At 32.6% G+C, this 12,997-nt stretch overlaps 3 protein-coding genes across 6 annotated transcripts; 1 reads left to right on the top strand and 2 right to left on the bottom strand.

Annotated features, from left to right (window-relative positions):
- Positions 1-1,249: 1,249 nt before the first annotated feature.
- Positions 1,250-4,721, bottom strand: LOC109806486 (G patch domain protein). 4 transcript variants are annotated; one of them, XM_083064987.1, is made up of 5 exons: positions 4,418-4,721; positions 4,099-4,332; positions 3,739-3,991; positions 2,451-2,583; positions 1,250-1,791 (listed from the first exon to the last, which is right to left on the bottom strand). In XM_083064987.1, coding segments are annotated over exons 1-5 (753 nt in total). In that variant the 5' UTR covers positions 4,550-4,721; the 3' UTR covers positions 1,250-1,790. The 4 variants fall into 4 exon arrangements, with proteins under 4 accessions (XP_082921113.1, XP_082921110.1, XP_082921111.1 ...); XM_083064984.1 differs by having other exon boundaries at positions 2,451-2,567; positions 4,418-4,687; XM_083064985.1 differs by having other exon boundaries at positions 2,451-2,567; positions 3,739-3,976; positions 4,418-4,686.
- A 1,392-nt stretch (positions 4,722-6,113) lies between these two features.
- On the top strand, positions 6,114-8,060 carry LOC109806543 (UDP-Glycosyltransferase superfamily protein). The gene has a single exon (XM_020368983.3). It carries the CDS (start codon positions 6,474-6,476, stop codon positions 7,932-7,934), a length of 1,461 nt encoding a protein of 486 aa, XP_020224572.3. The 5' UTR covers positions 6,114-6,473; the 3' UTR covers positions 7,935-8,060.
- Positions 8,061-9,684: 1,624 nt separating this feature from the next.
- Positions 9,685-12,178, bottom strand: LOC109805967 (BTB/POZ domain-containing protein). The gene is made up of 4 exons (XM_020368275.3): positions 12,019-12,178; positions 11,832-11,937; positions 10,034-10,153; positions 9,685-9,941 (listed from the first exon to the last, which is right to left on the bottom strand). The coding sequence occupies exons 1-3, from the start codon at positions 12,128-12,130 to the stop codon at positions 10,075-10,077; spliced, it is 297 nt and encodes a 98-aa protein (XP_020223864.1). The 5' UTR covers positions 12,131-12,178; the 3' UTR covers positions 9,685-9,941; positions 10,034-10,074.
- Between the last annotated feature and the right edge of the window lie 819 nt (positions 12,179-12,997).

The raw sequence follows: 12,997 nt of genomic DNA, 5'->3' as shown, positions 1-12,997 counted from the left end.
ATAATTTTTTATTAAATTTTTTTGGATTAATAAAACATTAGCTAGTTTGTTTAGATTAATTTTTTTAGTTAAAATAAAATGGAAACAAATCAGTGGAATCAGGCATTTAGTTGAATTAGTTGCGTGAATTCTAAGTATTGTTCATGTTTAGATTAATTTTTTTAGTTGAATAACAGCGTGTTTCCTCTCATGTTTTAAACGTGAAAAATTACGTAGCTTCACGGTGATTTTTCACGTTTAAAATGTGAAAACAAACACGAACTAAATGTAATAATGGATAATGTGAAAAAATATACAGAAAAGGGTTAAAGGATCAGGTGACCACTTATTTCTGTCTCTTTTCTCCTTTTTAAGATTTTCAATATAAGTAGTATAATTCTAATCTAGAACAGGAACGAATTGTTGTAATCGGATTGCAAAACGTGTTCGTGCTTTGAATCCAATCCAATTTCATTCTCTTTTTACAATTATATTATTAATGTAAAAAAATTTTGTCGTAAAATTTGAACTAATTATTTGTTAATAGGGTTTTTACTTCAAATCATATTTTTATATTCTATTTACACGACTCGTATGAAATCTTGTTTAAGAAACTAAATTCCGTTTTATTCGAACCAATCTGATTTGGTTAATTAAAAATGGTTTAGAAGAGATTGAATAATTTTTTAAGCTTTTATTTCTAAACATGTAGATAATATTACAAAATATAAATGTATACAGTAATTGGAACAAACACTATTTTAAGATATCAACTATCATATCTAAATTATAAATATTAGTAGTTAAATATTTTATTTAAAAATATTGAAATAAAATCAATAAACATCCTAATATAATGCAATTGAGATAATGAAAATTATATAAAAAAATAACAGTACAACAATTTCATAAATTATTATTTATACAAACATAATTGTTTGATGGTAACTTTTAAATTAAACTTAAAAATTCAATCCAAACTAAAAAAATTAATCATTGTTTGGTTTATTTATTTCAGTTCCGACAATATATACATTAGATTAAATTGGTTTATTACATAAATGGATATCCACCCCACAAACTTAAATTTTATTTAATATAATGGCAAACATGTAATTATAAACAGTATACAAATTAGTTTCTTTAAGGACAATAAAAAGCATAGTTGATAATATAAGTATTATCCCCACAAATTTATATAAACGAATGTTGTGTCAGTACATAATTGTTTTTTGCGTAAGTGAGGAAGAAAATGAGAAGAGGAAGCAAATAAGGCAGAAGCCCATAATGAAGCTGAATTATTACAAAGGATTTAAAAAGACATCCTTCGGATTTAGATTCAAGGCTTGCATTGCCATACAAAGAGAGCTAGATTTTATTTCTTGTATTCTGGTATTCTGTGACGACTCACGAGTACGTAGTATACAGCTACGTACGCAAACAAGTAGCAAAATACAAAACAAGACATATATTTATTAAATCAATCCGTATATGGACCCCTGTTGGTCGTACTCTGCGTGTGATGAAAAGATTCCCTCGACCCGTATATGGATCCGATCCCTTGTATGGGAATTTCTTTTATGCTTCACACTTATCTTTGTTTCTTTCTTCAGTTTGGGCAAAAACAGGATTATTATTTATTCTGTATGTGTAAAAAGAGTAGGAAATGCATGTGCATGTGCATGTGCATGTACATTCTTCAATATGTCCACTCTTGAGGCAGAATCGTATCATGCTGGTTACTTGCCACCACTTTCTGTGACTGGCGCTTCTGAAGTGAATACATGCCATCCCTGTTACTCACTAGAACATCTGCAAATTGTAATCATATATTGTTATAATTTAAGATCCTCATAAATATACAACTAAATGATATGATCCAACATTATATTCACAGTCAATAAGCGACACATCTTGACCACCAGTTGGTAATAAAACTAAATTTAAATATTTCAAGAAGGTCTTAAATTAGTTGAAAATATGATTGAGAGGGAAAATGTTGCTGACAGTGGACAACTAGATTCTTAATTAAAAATTAAATATCAACGAAATCAATAAATATTTCAAACTAATTAATAACATGGTTAATTTTTTCCACACATTCAAGACTTCATAAAGACTTGCCCATCAAAGAGTTTATCACTAATTATTTCTTGGTCTACTTTTTTTTTTTAATCATGTTTTCGGTATAAAATATTTATTAATTTAAAATCAGTCTTATGAGCAGATATTAATAAAACTGAATTTTTTTAATTAAAAATGCATGAAAACATAATTGTATTTGATTGAAAACTATTTTTTTTTGTTTCGCTTCATAAACATATGAAAAGGCAAAAGGAAAATTAATAATATTAATAGCATGTAAGAAAATTAAAAAAGAAATGAAAATATTGGTAATTATTGTGGGTTAGAAGAAAGGAAGCAATAAATGTTGGGCATTATTGAAATGAAAGTTGTTGAAAAAGGAGTACCATGGAGAGGAGGGAAGCCAGCAGATTTGGGCCCAGACGTGGCGGCCATTTGGTCGAAGTGGAGTTGCAAAGCCTGGACGACTCTCGCAGGTATAAGAACACTGGCGCAACCTTTCCCTGACATCACACATTTCTACATAATCAAAATCATTTTCGCTGTAATAAGACATCCAACCACTCCATTTTCTGAGGCAATCAAGTTTTTGCAAATTAATGCCAATTAAAACTTTCAAAATTAAAATATCTGATTTAAAAGATTTAAATACTTAAATAAAAATTAGAGTAAAAGTAACTAAGAAACCTCACACCATTTTAGTTTCTTCTTCTCTTAGTTTATTTTAAGAGATGCATTATTTTCAATTTTTCATTAGTCAAAGAAAGAGTAAATATAAGAAATACGGGTTTTCAAATCTGGTCACCAACTCTTCTGATTGTTTTTTTTTAGTACATACTCGACATAAATGTAAAGTACAGTCGCGGCATGTCATTAATGCCTTATACAATAGTATCGAGAGTTTGTTAGCTTTTCCAAATTCCAAATTCAGTTTACGAAAGTCATTTTTAGTGGTATAAATTAATCTTAAGAAAAACAAAATATAAATTTTTAAAATTTCAAAATTTTATTTTAAATATTTTCTATTTATTGATCCATTTGTTTAATTTTGTTATAAAAATGTTTTCTTAAATAAAATAAGCACTTTTTTTACTTTTGAAATATTTATTTAAATTTATTTATTTTTTTAAAACAAACAGCTTTTTAAAGAATAATCCCTATCTACTTTTGATTTTTTTAAAACACTTTTTTTAAGTTCATATAAAAAAAACCCATTTTCTTTTTAACAAAAATCATTCTTCTTTGTATCCTTTTCTCGTTTCTTTCTCTTGGACGAAACACAATCTTGAACTTTGACGGCTGAAATTGGATTTTTATTTATTTTTTTAATTTAAAAAAGTGTATTATCTTATCTTTGGCAAAAGTAAAAAATGACAGATCCGGAAGGATGGAGCTCATCCTGCATGTGATAATTGATTAGAGAAGATTCCAATTCAAACTCCATAAAAAAGAATATTAGTCAGCACTCAACTAAACTAAAGGGAAATTTTTAGTCACCGAAAAAAAAAAGAATTTAATTATTATTTAATTATATTATTATTATTATTATTATTATTGTAGGATGGTGGAGACAGTGTGAGAGTGGTGAAATCTGGGAAGGGAGGGAAAAGAAAAGAAAAGAAAAGAAAAGAAGCAGGGTAGCGAATAGATGATATAGTACGTTATTAGTATTACCTTGTTTGTTGGTTGATTCGGATGGGGAAGCAGCTCCACCACCACGCGGCAAGAAAACGCCGGTCCCACCTCGAGAGGCGGGCCCATCAAGAAAGAGGGCCCGCATGCCCACACCGGCTGGCTGTTGGGTCTGTGGGCCGGGCCGTGGAGGACGAGGCGTCCGTCCGTTTCCTTTCTTGGGCTTCTGCTTCCGACGTGGAGCGCCTTTCGCCTGGGGAGACGCAGCCCCCTGCTCCTGCTTCAGCCCAGACAACTATCACGTACAGTAATTAATTAAAGCTAAGTCTAACAATAATTATTATTATGTGAGTGTAATTAGTTATATATATATATATATATATATATATATATATATCTTACTTCAACGGCTCGAATTTGTTCCTGAATGAGGGAGTGGTGGGAATAGAGTCCAATATTGGAGGCGTGGTTATTAATCTCGTGACCAAGGAGGTGTTTGGAATCGGAATTTCCTCTTTCGTTGAGCTTCGTGTTCTCAAACACGTCGTGCACGTGGCTGCTCTTCCAACAACGCTCTTCAGGAGTTGCCGGCGAGGATGGTTCCTGAGATGAACCTTCCGAACTCCCCTCACATGGCTTCAGGAGAATAAAGATAATTAATTAATTAATTAAAGTAAGTATAGTAGTAATTAGTGAATATATATTGGTGATAAAAAGGTACCGATTGGAGATGGTGAGAGGCAATGGGTGTGTCGTCGTCTGGAAGCAGGAAGCGAGCCACGCGGTGAGTTAACTCGGCGAGGAAATCGTCGTCGTCGGGGAGAAAGTGAGTGTGTAGGTCAACAACAGCCATGAGAAGTGAGAAGAGAATAGACAAGTAATCTGGGGTGGTAACAACTAATAACTAATAACTAATAAGCAAATGGATCAGAAGGAGAGAGGGCCTTAAATGAAAGCCCAACAAGTTCTTCGGAGGGTGGGCCCTGTTAGGGAGCCATTTTATGCGCAGAGTTCGGTTAAGTAGTTGGACCATACATTGTCATTTACCTATCTCTACAACTCAACTGCCATTTGTTGGAATCCACTTACTATAACTTCCATTTTTATTCACTTTATTTGTCACGAATTACTACGTATCTAACAACCACTTCATAATTTCCAAATTCCCATACAAATTCATCTCTTACTTTCTAACTTGTAACCATGCCACACAGGTAAGCTATTAATTAGCTCCAATAATTTGTTTCTATTTTTCATTTGTTAGCTACTAAATTTGGTATTCCTACTCCATAAAGTCAAGAGGATCACTTAATGACTCATGTCTAATCAAACTAAAAAGAAATAAAAATAAAAATAAAAACACTTTCAATCAATGATCAGGGCAAAACCATCCACACAGCCAACTACCTGCGCTAAAACAAGTTGGATAAAATGTCGTTGAACAAAAAGTAAAAAACCTTGTTTTGCAACTATTTAGTGATTTTTTTTTGGACGACAACAGTCAAAACGACTAACCTAGAATTAGACAATCTTTAATTCTTCAAAATTTTAAAGAAAATACAGAGTATATAGTTTAAATTTTTGTTTAACAAGAACGTGAGAAGGACGTGATGTTGTCTTCAAATGGAAAAAAGGGAAGGGGGTTTGGAAATTTGCAAATACAATACGTAGGTTTATTGTCAAAAATCAAAATGGTAGCATAACTACTCTAGAGGGACAAGCACACTTGATAGGAATGGCAACACAACTATAGGGTAGAAATTGTTGTATTCAGGGTAGGTAAATTTAGAGTGTAAGTTGGGCAAGTTGGAAGAATGAACATTAGAATAGGCCATAGACCGTGAGTCACACCTACTATTCGAGTCATCGTTAAGCTGACCAGACTCAACTCTATTTATATTATTTACAAAAATGTTTCTCACGGTTTCTTTATAAGTCTAATAGTACCCATGAATCACACACACGGACCAGAAAAATGCCATTATTTTATACATTTTATTTTTGTTTGGTTTTATGTTCCTTATCATGAATATAGGAAAATAAGTAAAAACAAATATATTTTTTAAAAGTTTATTAAAACAAAATGGTAAATAAAATATGTATTCTTAATTTGTTAAATAATTTAAAGTGTTAAGAAGAATGAAGTTTAGGACAGTATGAGTGAGTCCATATTATTGGAGCAATTAAGTTGAAGGATCTTTTGAAATCAACGATGATGGTTGCTCGTGGTGGAAGAAGAACAGTGTGATTATCTATAAACACTTTGACGCATAAATGAAATGTCGGTTGTGATAATTACCGAACAAAATATCCATTTCTATGATTAGTTTTTTTAATGCTTACCCACACGCGAAGGCTTTTCAAGATTTTAAACATGGTTCAAGATTAAGGAGACCAAGAAGTATAACAACACTCAAAATCCTACTAATAGGATTATTATGAACATATTTTATTCATTAAATATTCAACTGTATACAAAATGTCATTTTATGAATATTAAAAGATGATAAAACACGAGGCAGCAATAATAAACAGTGCTGAAAATTGGTTTGTTCCAGTTACTTTTTGAAAAGCAACATTGCCGTTCAAGCAAGCCTAATTATACACATCACTAAATTATCAGAAGTCTACGACGATCTTATTTTTGCTGATGCCTAGTCACCATGTGATAGGTTTCTTCATTTCTACTTTCATGTCCCCATGCTCGTGCTTAAAACTAATCATGCAAATCATGACTCTTTTTCACCTAATAATTAACACCCCTTTCCTCAGATCAAATGTCCATGGCAAAGGATCGACTTTCTATATTCAGTTTTCAACATTTCTGCTACGTTATTATCATCCTTTCCTTCTGTTCTGTCATCATATCTCTCTCTTGGAGTCATTGTTGCAGCCAGTGCCATGCAGCGTACCAAGTAATAGCACAAAAGCAAAACCAACCAATAAACCTCCTTTCATATCCTTTTGCATGGAACCGCCTTATGTTTTCCTCGGAGCCACCTTCAAAACTCCTTAAGATTGCACTTTTTGTCAAGAAATGGCCACAAAAGTCTCATGCAGGTGGACTTGAACGCCATGCTCTCACACTCCACCTTGCCCTTGCCAAAAGAGGCCATGAACTTCACATATTCACCACTTCCACAAACTCATCTTTCACCAACTATTCAACTAACAACGTGCATTTTCACTTCTCCAAACCAACACCTGCGGGCTACCTTGACCAGGCCTCAGTTTGGGAGCAATTTCAAGCACAAAACTCAAGTAGCAAACCATTTGACATTGTTCACACTGAGAGTGTTGGACTTAGGTACACACGATCTAGACATGTTACTAATTTGGCTGTCACTTGGCACGGAATTGCATATGAGACCATTCATTCTGACATCATTCAAGAACTCCTAAGAAGCCCTCAGGAACCACAGACAAAGGCTTTGAATGAAAGAGCCATGAAGGTTGTTGAAGAGGTCAAGTTCTTCCCAAATTATGCTCATCATGTTCCCACTAGTGATCATGCAGGTGATATCCTAAAGAGGGTTTACATGATTCCAGAAGAAAGGGTACACATTATTCTCAATGGTGTGGACCAGGATGTTTTCAAGCCAGATTTTCCAAAGGGGAAGGAATTCAAGAAGAGGCATGGCATTCCGGATTCAAAGTCATTATTAGTGATAGGACTTGCTGGGAGGTTGGTGAAGGACAAGGGGCACCCTTTGATGTTTGAAGCTTTGAAGCAGATAATTGCAGAAAACAGCACTTTCCAAGAGAGTAGCATGGTTGTGGTTGCTGGAGATGGTCCTTGGGGTGCAAGATACAGAGATCTTGGGGCAAGTGTATTGGTTTTGGGGCCATTGGAGCAAGCTGAATTGGCCTCTTTTTACAATGCTATTGACATTTTTGTAAACCCCACTTTAAGAGCACAAGGTTTGGATCACACTTTGCTAGAAGCCATGCTGACTGGGAAGCCAGTAATGGCTACTAGGCTTGCAAGCATTGTAGGATCTGTAATAGTTGGCAATGAAATGGGTTATACATTTTCACCAACGGTGAGTGCTCTAAAGAAGGCAATATATGAGTTATGGGTTGGTGGGAGGGAAGTTCTAGAGAAGAAAGGTCAAGTTGCCATGCAAAGAGGTTTGCAATTGTTCACTGCCACGAAGATGGTTGCTGCATATGAGAGACTTTTTGTTTGCATATCAAGTGCGAAGCATGAGGATCATTTCTGTGAATACCAACCATAGCGGTATGATTAAAAATTAGTAAAAAAAATCAGATAGAGGGGGTGCAAGGGGGGAAGAAAAGAAGGGTAAGCTTATTGTTTAGCCATCAGTATTTTTCTTTATTCAAACAAATTAATCATTAACTAACTACTACTGTCCACGCACATGGTTTCATATATGATATCTTAATTCTTAAGGCACGGATCGTAGTTAAGCCTAGGCGACAAGCTTTTCGAGTTTTCCGTAGGCAGCAAGCAACAACCAAGAAAGTCTACTTTTCGTAATGCTGCTACTTGCACGGTACCCTATCTAAGCACATTAGCCCAACTTGTGAAACACTACGATGTGATTGCATCTAAATTAAATCTGACACGAATTTTTTACAATCTAGTTCTAATATGATCTCATCTGAACTGTAAAGGGCTCCACAAGATTGAATTGCGTATTTACTCGGTGCATAATTTTCTCATTTCTGATTAAAGAACTTCTAATTAAGGATCGGACAAAAACGGGTATTTGTAAGTTTTGTCCAAAATGGTGATTGATGATTGTTATTAAAATATTACTTTTAGCAAATATATATATTTTTTATTTGGTGAATTATACGTAGGTATCGACGAGGAACAGAATAATCCTTATTCACCTAAATATTACTCTTTTTTTAGTTAGTCTTTTAAGAAAGAAAATTATATAAAAGAATCCCTCAAGTATTAGAAATTACAATAAATAATTCACAAAATTGAAAATTTTATGAAATCGGTCTCTAAATGTTAAATATATCAATTTAGAGGACTAAATTGATAAATATTCGATACATGAAAGAATATTATATAATTTTATTACTTTAAAAATTATATGGAAGAGGATAATATTTGAGAACCTATATTGAGCAGGTTTATTATCGCTTATTGAGCATGTTTATTCTTGCTTTTACTCCCGAATTTTTTATAGGTTAATATTTTAAAAACTAAATTTGACCCAACCAAGATTATACAAAATTCAAATGAATGTATTTTATACAATATATATTTTAAAGTAAATAATTGTATTATAAATATAATATTATTTTATAAAAATATTAATAAATTATTATTACAATTATTAATGCAAAATAATTTTAAAAAACTTATACTTTTTCTTAAAGAAAATTGAAAATATTGAACCAGATTTGAACCGTCTAAAAACATAACTATCTTAAAAACACATTGAAACTACTTTCAAAGTGTTCAATATTTGATGAAAACAATTCTAAATTACCTCTTCACCAAGCCAGATTAATCTAAGACACTGGTGCAAAATTAAAACAAAAACTAGTTTCAAAGTCTGAACTCATCTAAATCAATCTCTATATGCAGTAATGTAACCCAGACACAATAGTTCAAGACATTGCGAATTTTCAGTGATGTATATTACCTTTTCTTCAAACTGCTGTCGATATCATGCTTGGAAGTTTAGACAACAGTGAAAATAAGAAAGGAAAATGATAGTTCAATCACTGCAAAGTTCTTATGTTCATTTAGGACAAATTAAAGATTTTATATGCGTGTTTTTTTCAACTTACCTTTATTTCTATATCACGAAAATACGTAAAAATTTAAGAACATAATAAAGTGAGATGAATTCCATTTCATAATCAACCGTACGATGCTTTTGTCGTAGAAAACAAAGGCAAAGTAATGTTCATCAGAAGATTGTCAATTTGTTATGCGAAAAGCGAATTTCTTTTCCTTGTTTGGATATTGATCTAATGGACATTACACGAGCATTATGATTTATCTTCTTGGAAGATGGTAATGTACTAATGTTTCCATTGAATTAGCATTTTTCTTAATCAGCTATTAGTTTATACAACAACATCAACTGACGACATCTTACAGACCCTCGTACATCAGACGCCTGCAAGCTGAGTCTAACAATCATTAACAAATTGCATATATACTTAGTTCCAGCAAGCACACAATTCCCAATGGCAACAATAATACGCTCATTACCCTATGAAAGCCTAACTGTGCAATAGTTCCATTCCGTCTGCATGAACGACACAATATACAGTAAATGTTACAACGGCAAAAAACAACTACTATAACTTATTAGACTCCAGGAGAATAATAAAGGCTTACAATTAGGACGTAGAATCATCACCCTGGGGAAGTGAAAGTGCTTATGTGTGGAGGTAATTGGCAGCCATCATTAGCTCCAGAGTTAATTCAGGTTCAATGGGAAATTCCGTCTCCTTCCCACTGGTAAGAGCAATATACTCATGTCAATACAACTATTTTGATAGAATTAGCATGACATAAAACGAGAAATTTCATATCAAAGCTGCAAAGCTTAATTACTTCTCAAACGGAACTATTATTTCCAACACATAAAACGTTATCATTCATGCAACTCCCACCATGGGAATCTACGGCAAAATATTACAAAAAGAAATGCACCGAGGAGCAAAGATGAAAATGTAGAGCACTGCATCAAAATATTAATTACTTTTTAGTCTTTCCATAATAATTAATATGTGCAATTTTGGTCCCTCAATAATTTTTTACTCAAATTAGTCCATCAATATTTTAGTTGCTATAATCAACTCCTTCATCACTTTTCCTGTACATAAAACCCTCAGAACAGAAACAATAATCCATACAAGAATTGGGGACAAGTTTCTTTCTGTATGATTATGACAGTAGTAGGAGAACCAAAAGAGAGGAACTACAGATGGGGAATAAAAGGCCAAGAATCAAATATTAAATTGTTCATACAACTGTAATTCCACAAATGGTCCAAACCACAACCTTTCACCAGTATAACAGCAGGTCTTTGGTATTCTCACAAGCTTAAGACAGTTTTAAATTCTAATAAAATAAAGCATGAAAGTGTAAAAAGACACCCAAAAAGCTCTATCTAACCAAATTTCCATATTGAGAATTAACACGAAGGCAGAGTTTGTTAGCTTCCCCCCTTACCACAATATTTAAAGCAAAAACTATCAAAAACCATAAATTTAGTACGTGTGTAAGGGATACAGAAGAAACTTAAAACATGCAGCTATACCATACAGAAAGCGGGAATGCAGAGATGAATAAAGATAGATTGTATGATAAAGGAATGAAAGATAGTAAAAGAATTGTGTACAATGAAAGGTCTATAATAGACTTGAGATAATATATTATGTTGTGAAACAAGTCCTGTCCTGATCACGTGTTACATCAAATCATGTAAAACCATATCTCTTGGATGGATTACTAAATTGCACAAAAGCTCATGCTCGATAACATAAATAACAAACGATATAAAAGAACACTTTTATTCTTTAACATCAAAGCAAAATCTAATATAACTTTGCTGTATCAAATATTTCAACAAACTAACAAGAATCCTCTACCTCCCTGTTCCGAACGATCTTATCTTTTGTGCTTACACAAAATGACATGCACAAATAAAAATTGAATGGAACGCGCATTGTTTATGCAAACACTAACTAGCAGCAAGGTTGTTGAACATGATGAATACTAGATCCTCGTATCACAAGTTAGGTGGTCTGATCAAGGAGATGTTATCACTCTGTATTTCTTTGCTCAGGCAAATTCTATTTCACTGAGAACCACGCGCTGACATTTTCGATCGCTAAACTCATCAATCATGGATCGATATGGAAACAAATTGGTAGTAAACAGAATTGAAGCGGATCCATTACTCATAACGTTTGAGACAAAAATACGCTAACATTACGATTGCACTTCAAGTTAAAGGTTGCCCACAATACAATCTATTACGAATATACACCGATACATCTAAAGGCTAAAGCTTTTGATACATCATAATTCAAATTCAATTACACAAACACATGGCTAACAAACTGAGAAATAAAAAAGACAACATGGTATATAGCAATGTTTGAACGGCGAGGAGAAAAAGGAAAACCTGGCGAATTGGAGATGCCAATAAAAGTACTGGCAAATCTTCTCAAGAATGGTGGTGCTGATCTCGGGAAAGGTAACTTCGCCGTGCTGCCTCTCGGCGAAACTCCCTATCAAGGAAATTGCTTTTATAATTTGAAACTTGGAACCCTAATTGCAGTGAAAAGGGGTAATTTAATAAAATATGGAACCTGGAGAAGTAAGCATGTTATGTATGGTCTGTGAAACCATTGCAGCTTCTTTGTCGACCACGAATTCGAAACCCTCGGCACTGATCAGCTTCACCGTATCTTCCTTCTTCATCTTCGTTCTCCTTGCTAGTAACCACCGAATCAATCAAAAAGTAACATATACCGTTTTCATTTTGAACTTGTTTTCATTACACTGTTTTCTGTGAGCAAGGGCTTGGATCCACGCCTTCTCAGACGGGCTTTTTTTTTTTTTTTTTACTTCTAAAATTGGACCATGATTACTAAAGCCCAACCATATCAATCATTTACAAAACGAAACAAAAGAGGATTTTTTTTTTCCTCTAAAAAAAAAGAGGAATTTTTTAAATAGATTAAAGTATTAAACATTAATGCATCATCATCGTCATTTTATATTTAATAAGTAGTTATGTGAATCAAAATGTAAAAAAAAAAAAAAAAATGTCTACACGAAAATTCTTTATATACTATATAGAAGTATATATATCACCATGATTTTTAATGTTAACACTCATATCCTCAATCAGTGACAAATTTATTTTTACCAAATCACTATGAATATTTAAATCATTTATATATTAGGACTGAAACTCAATCTTATTAGTTAAGTTAGAAGAATTTCTTTTAATTAATAAAGAAATATTATAATGGTTACTCTATAATTTATTTGGGTGTAATATTGAAGTTAAAAAAAATTCGCAATTTTTTTATATAATTTCGCAACATTTTTTAAGTAATATATCATCACAATATTGAGTGGCTTTAGCATTTTATATGTTACAATTCTTATTAAATATTCTTGTACCAACAATTATTAAATTATATGACTTTATTAAAATTATTTTCTTAATTTTGTGTCTATCATATCATAACTGTAACATAAATTCGTACAACCACAGAACAGATGACATTTAAAATTAGGTAAATAAATTATTAGTAAATTTTCTGTACATTACATAAG

Source organism: Cajanus cajan, chromosome 10 (genome assembly GCF_000230855.2).
Source record: "Cajanus cajan strain Asha chromosome 10, NIPB_CcT2T_4, whole genome shotgun sequence".
Classification (NCBI taxonomy): Eukaryota; Viridiplantae; Streptophyta; class Magnoliopsida; order Fabales; family Fabaceae; genus Cajanus; species Cajanus cajan.
The sequence above is the reverse complement of the archived record's forward strand: the minus strand, read 5'-3'. Positions and strand labels throughout refer to the sequence as shown.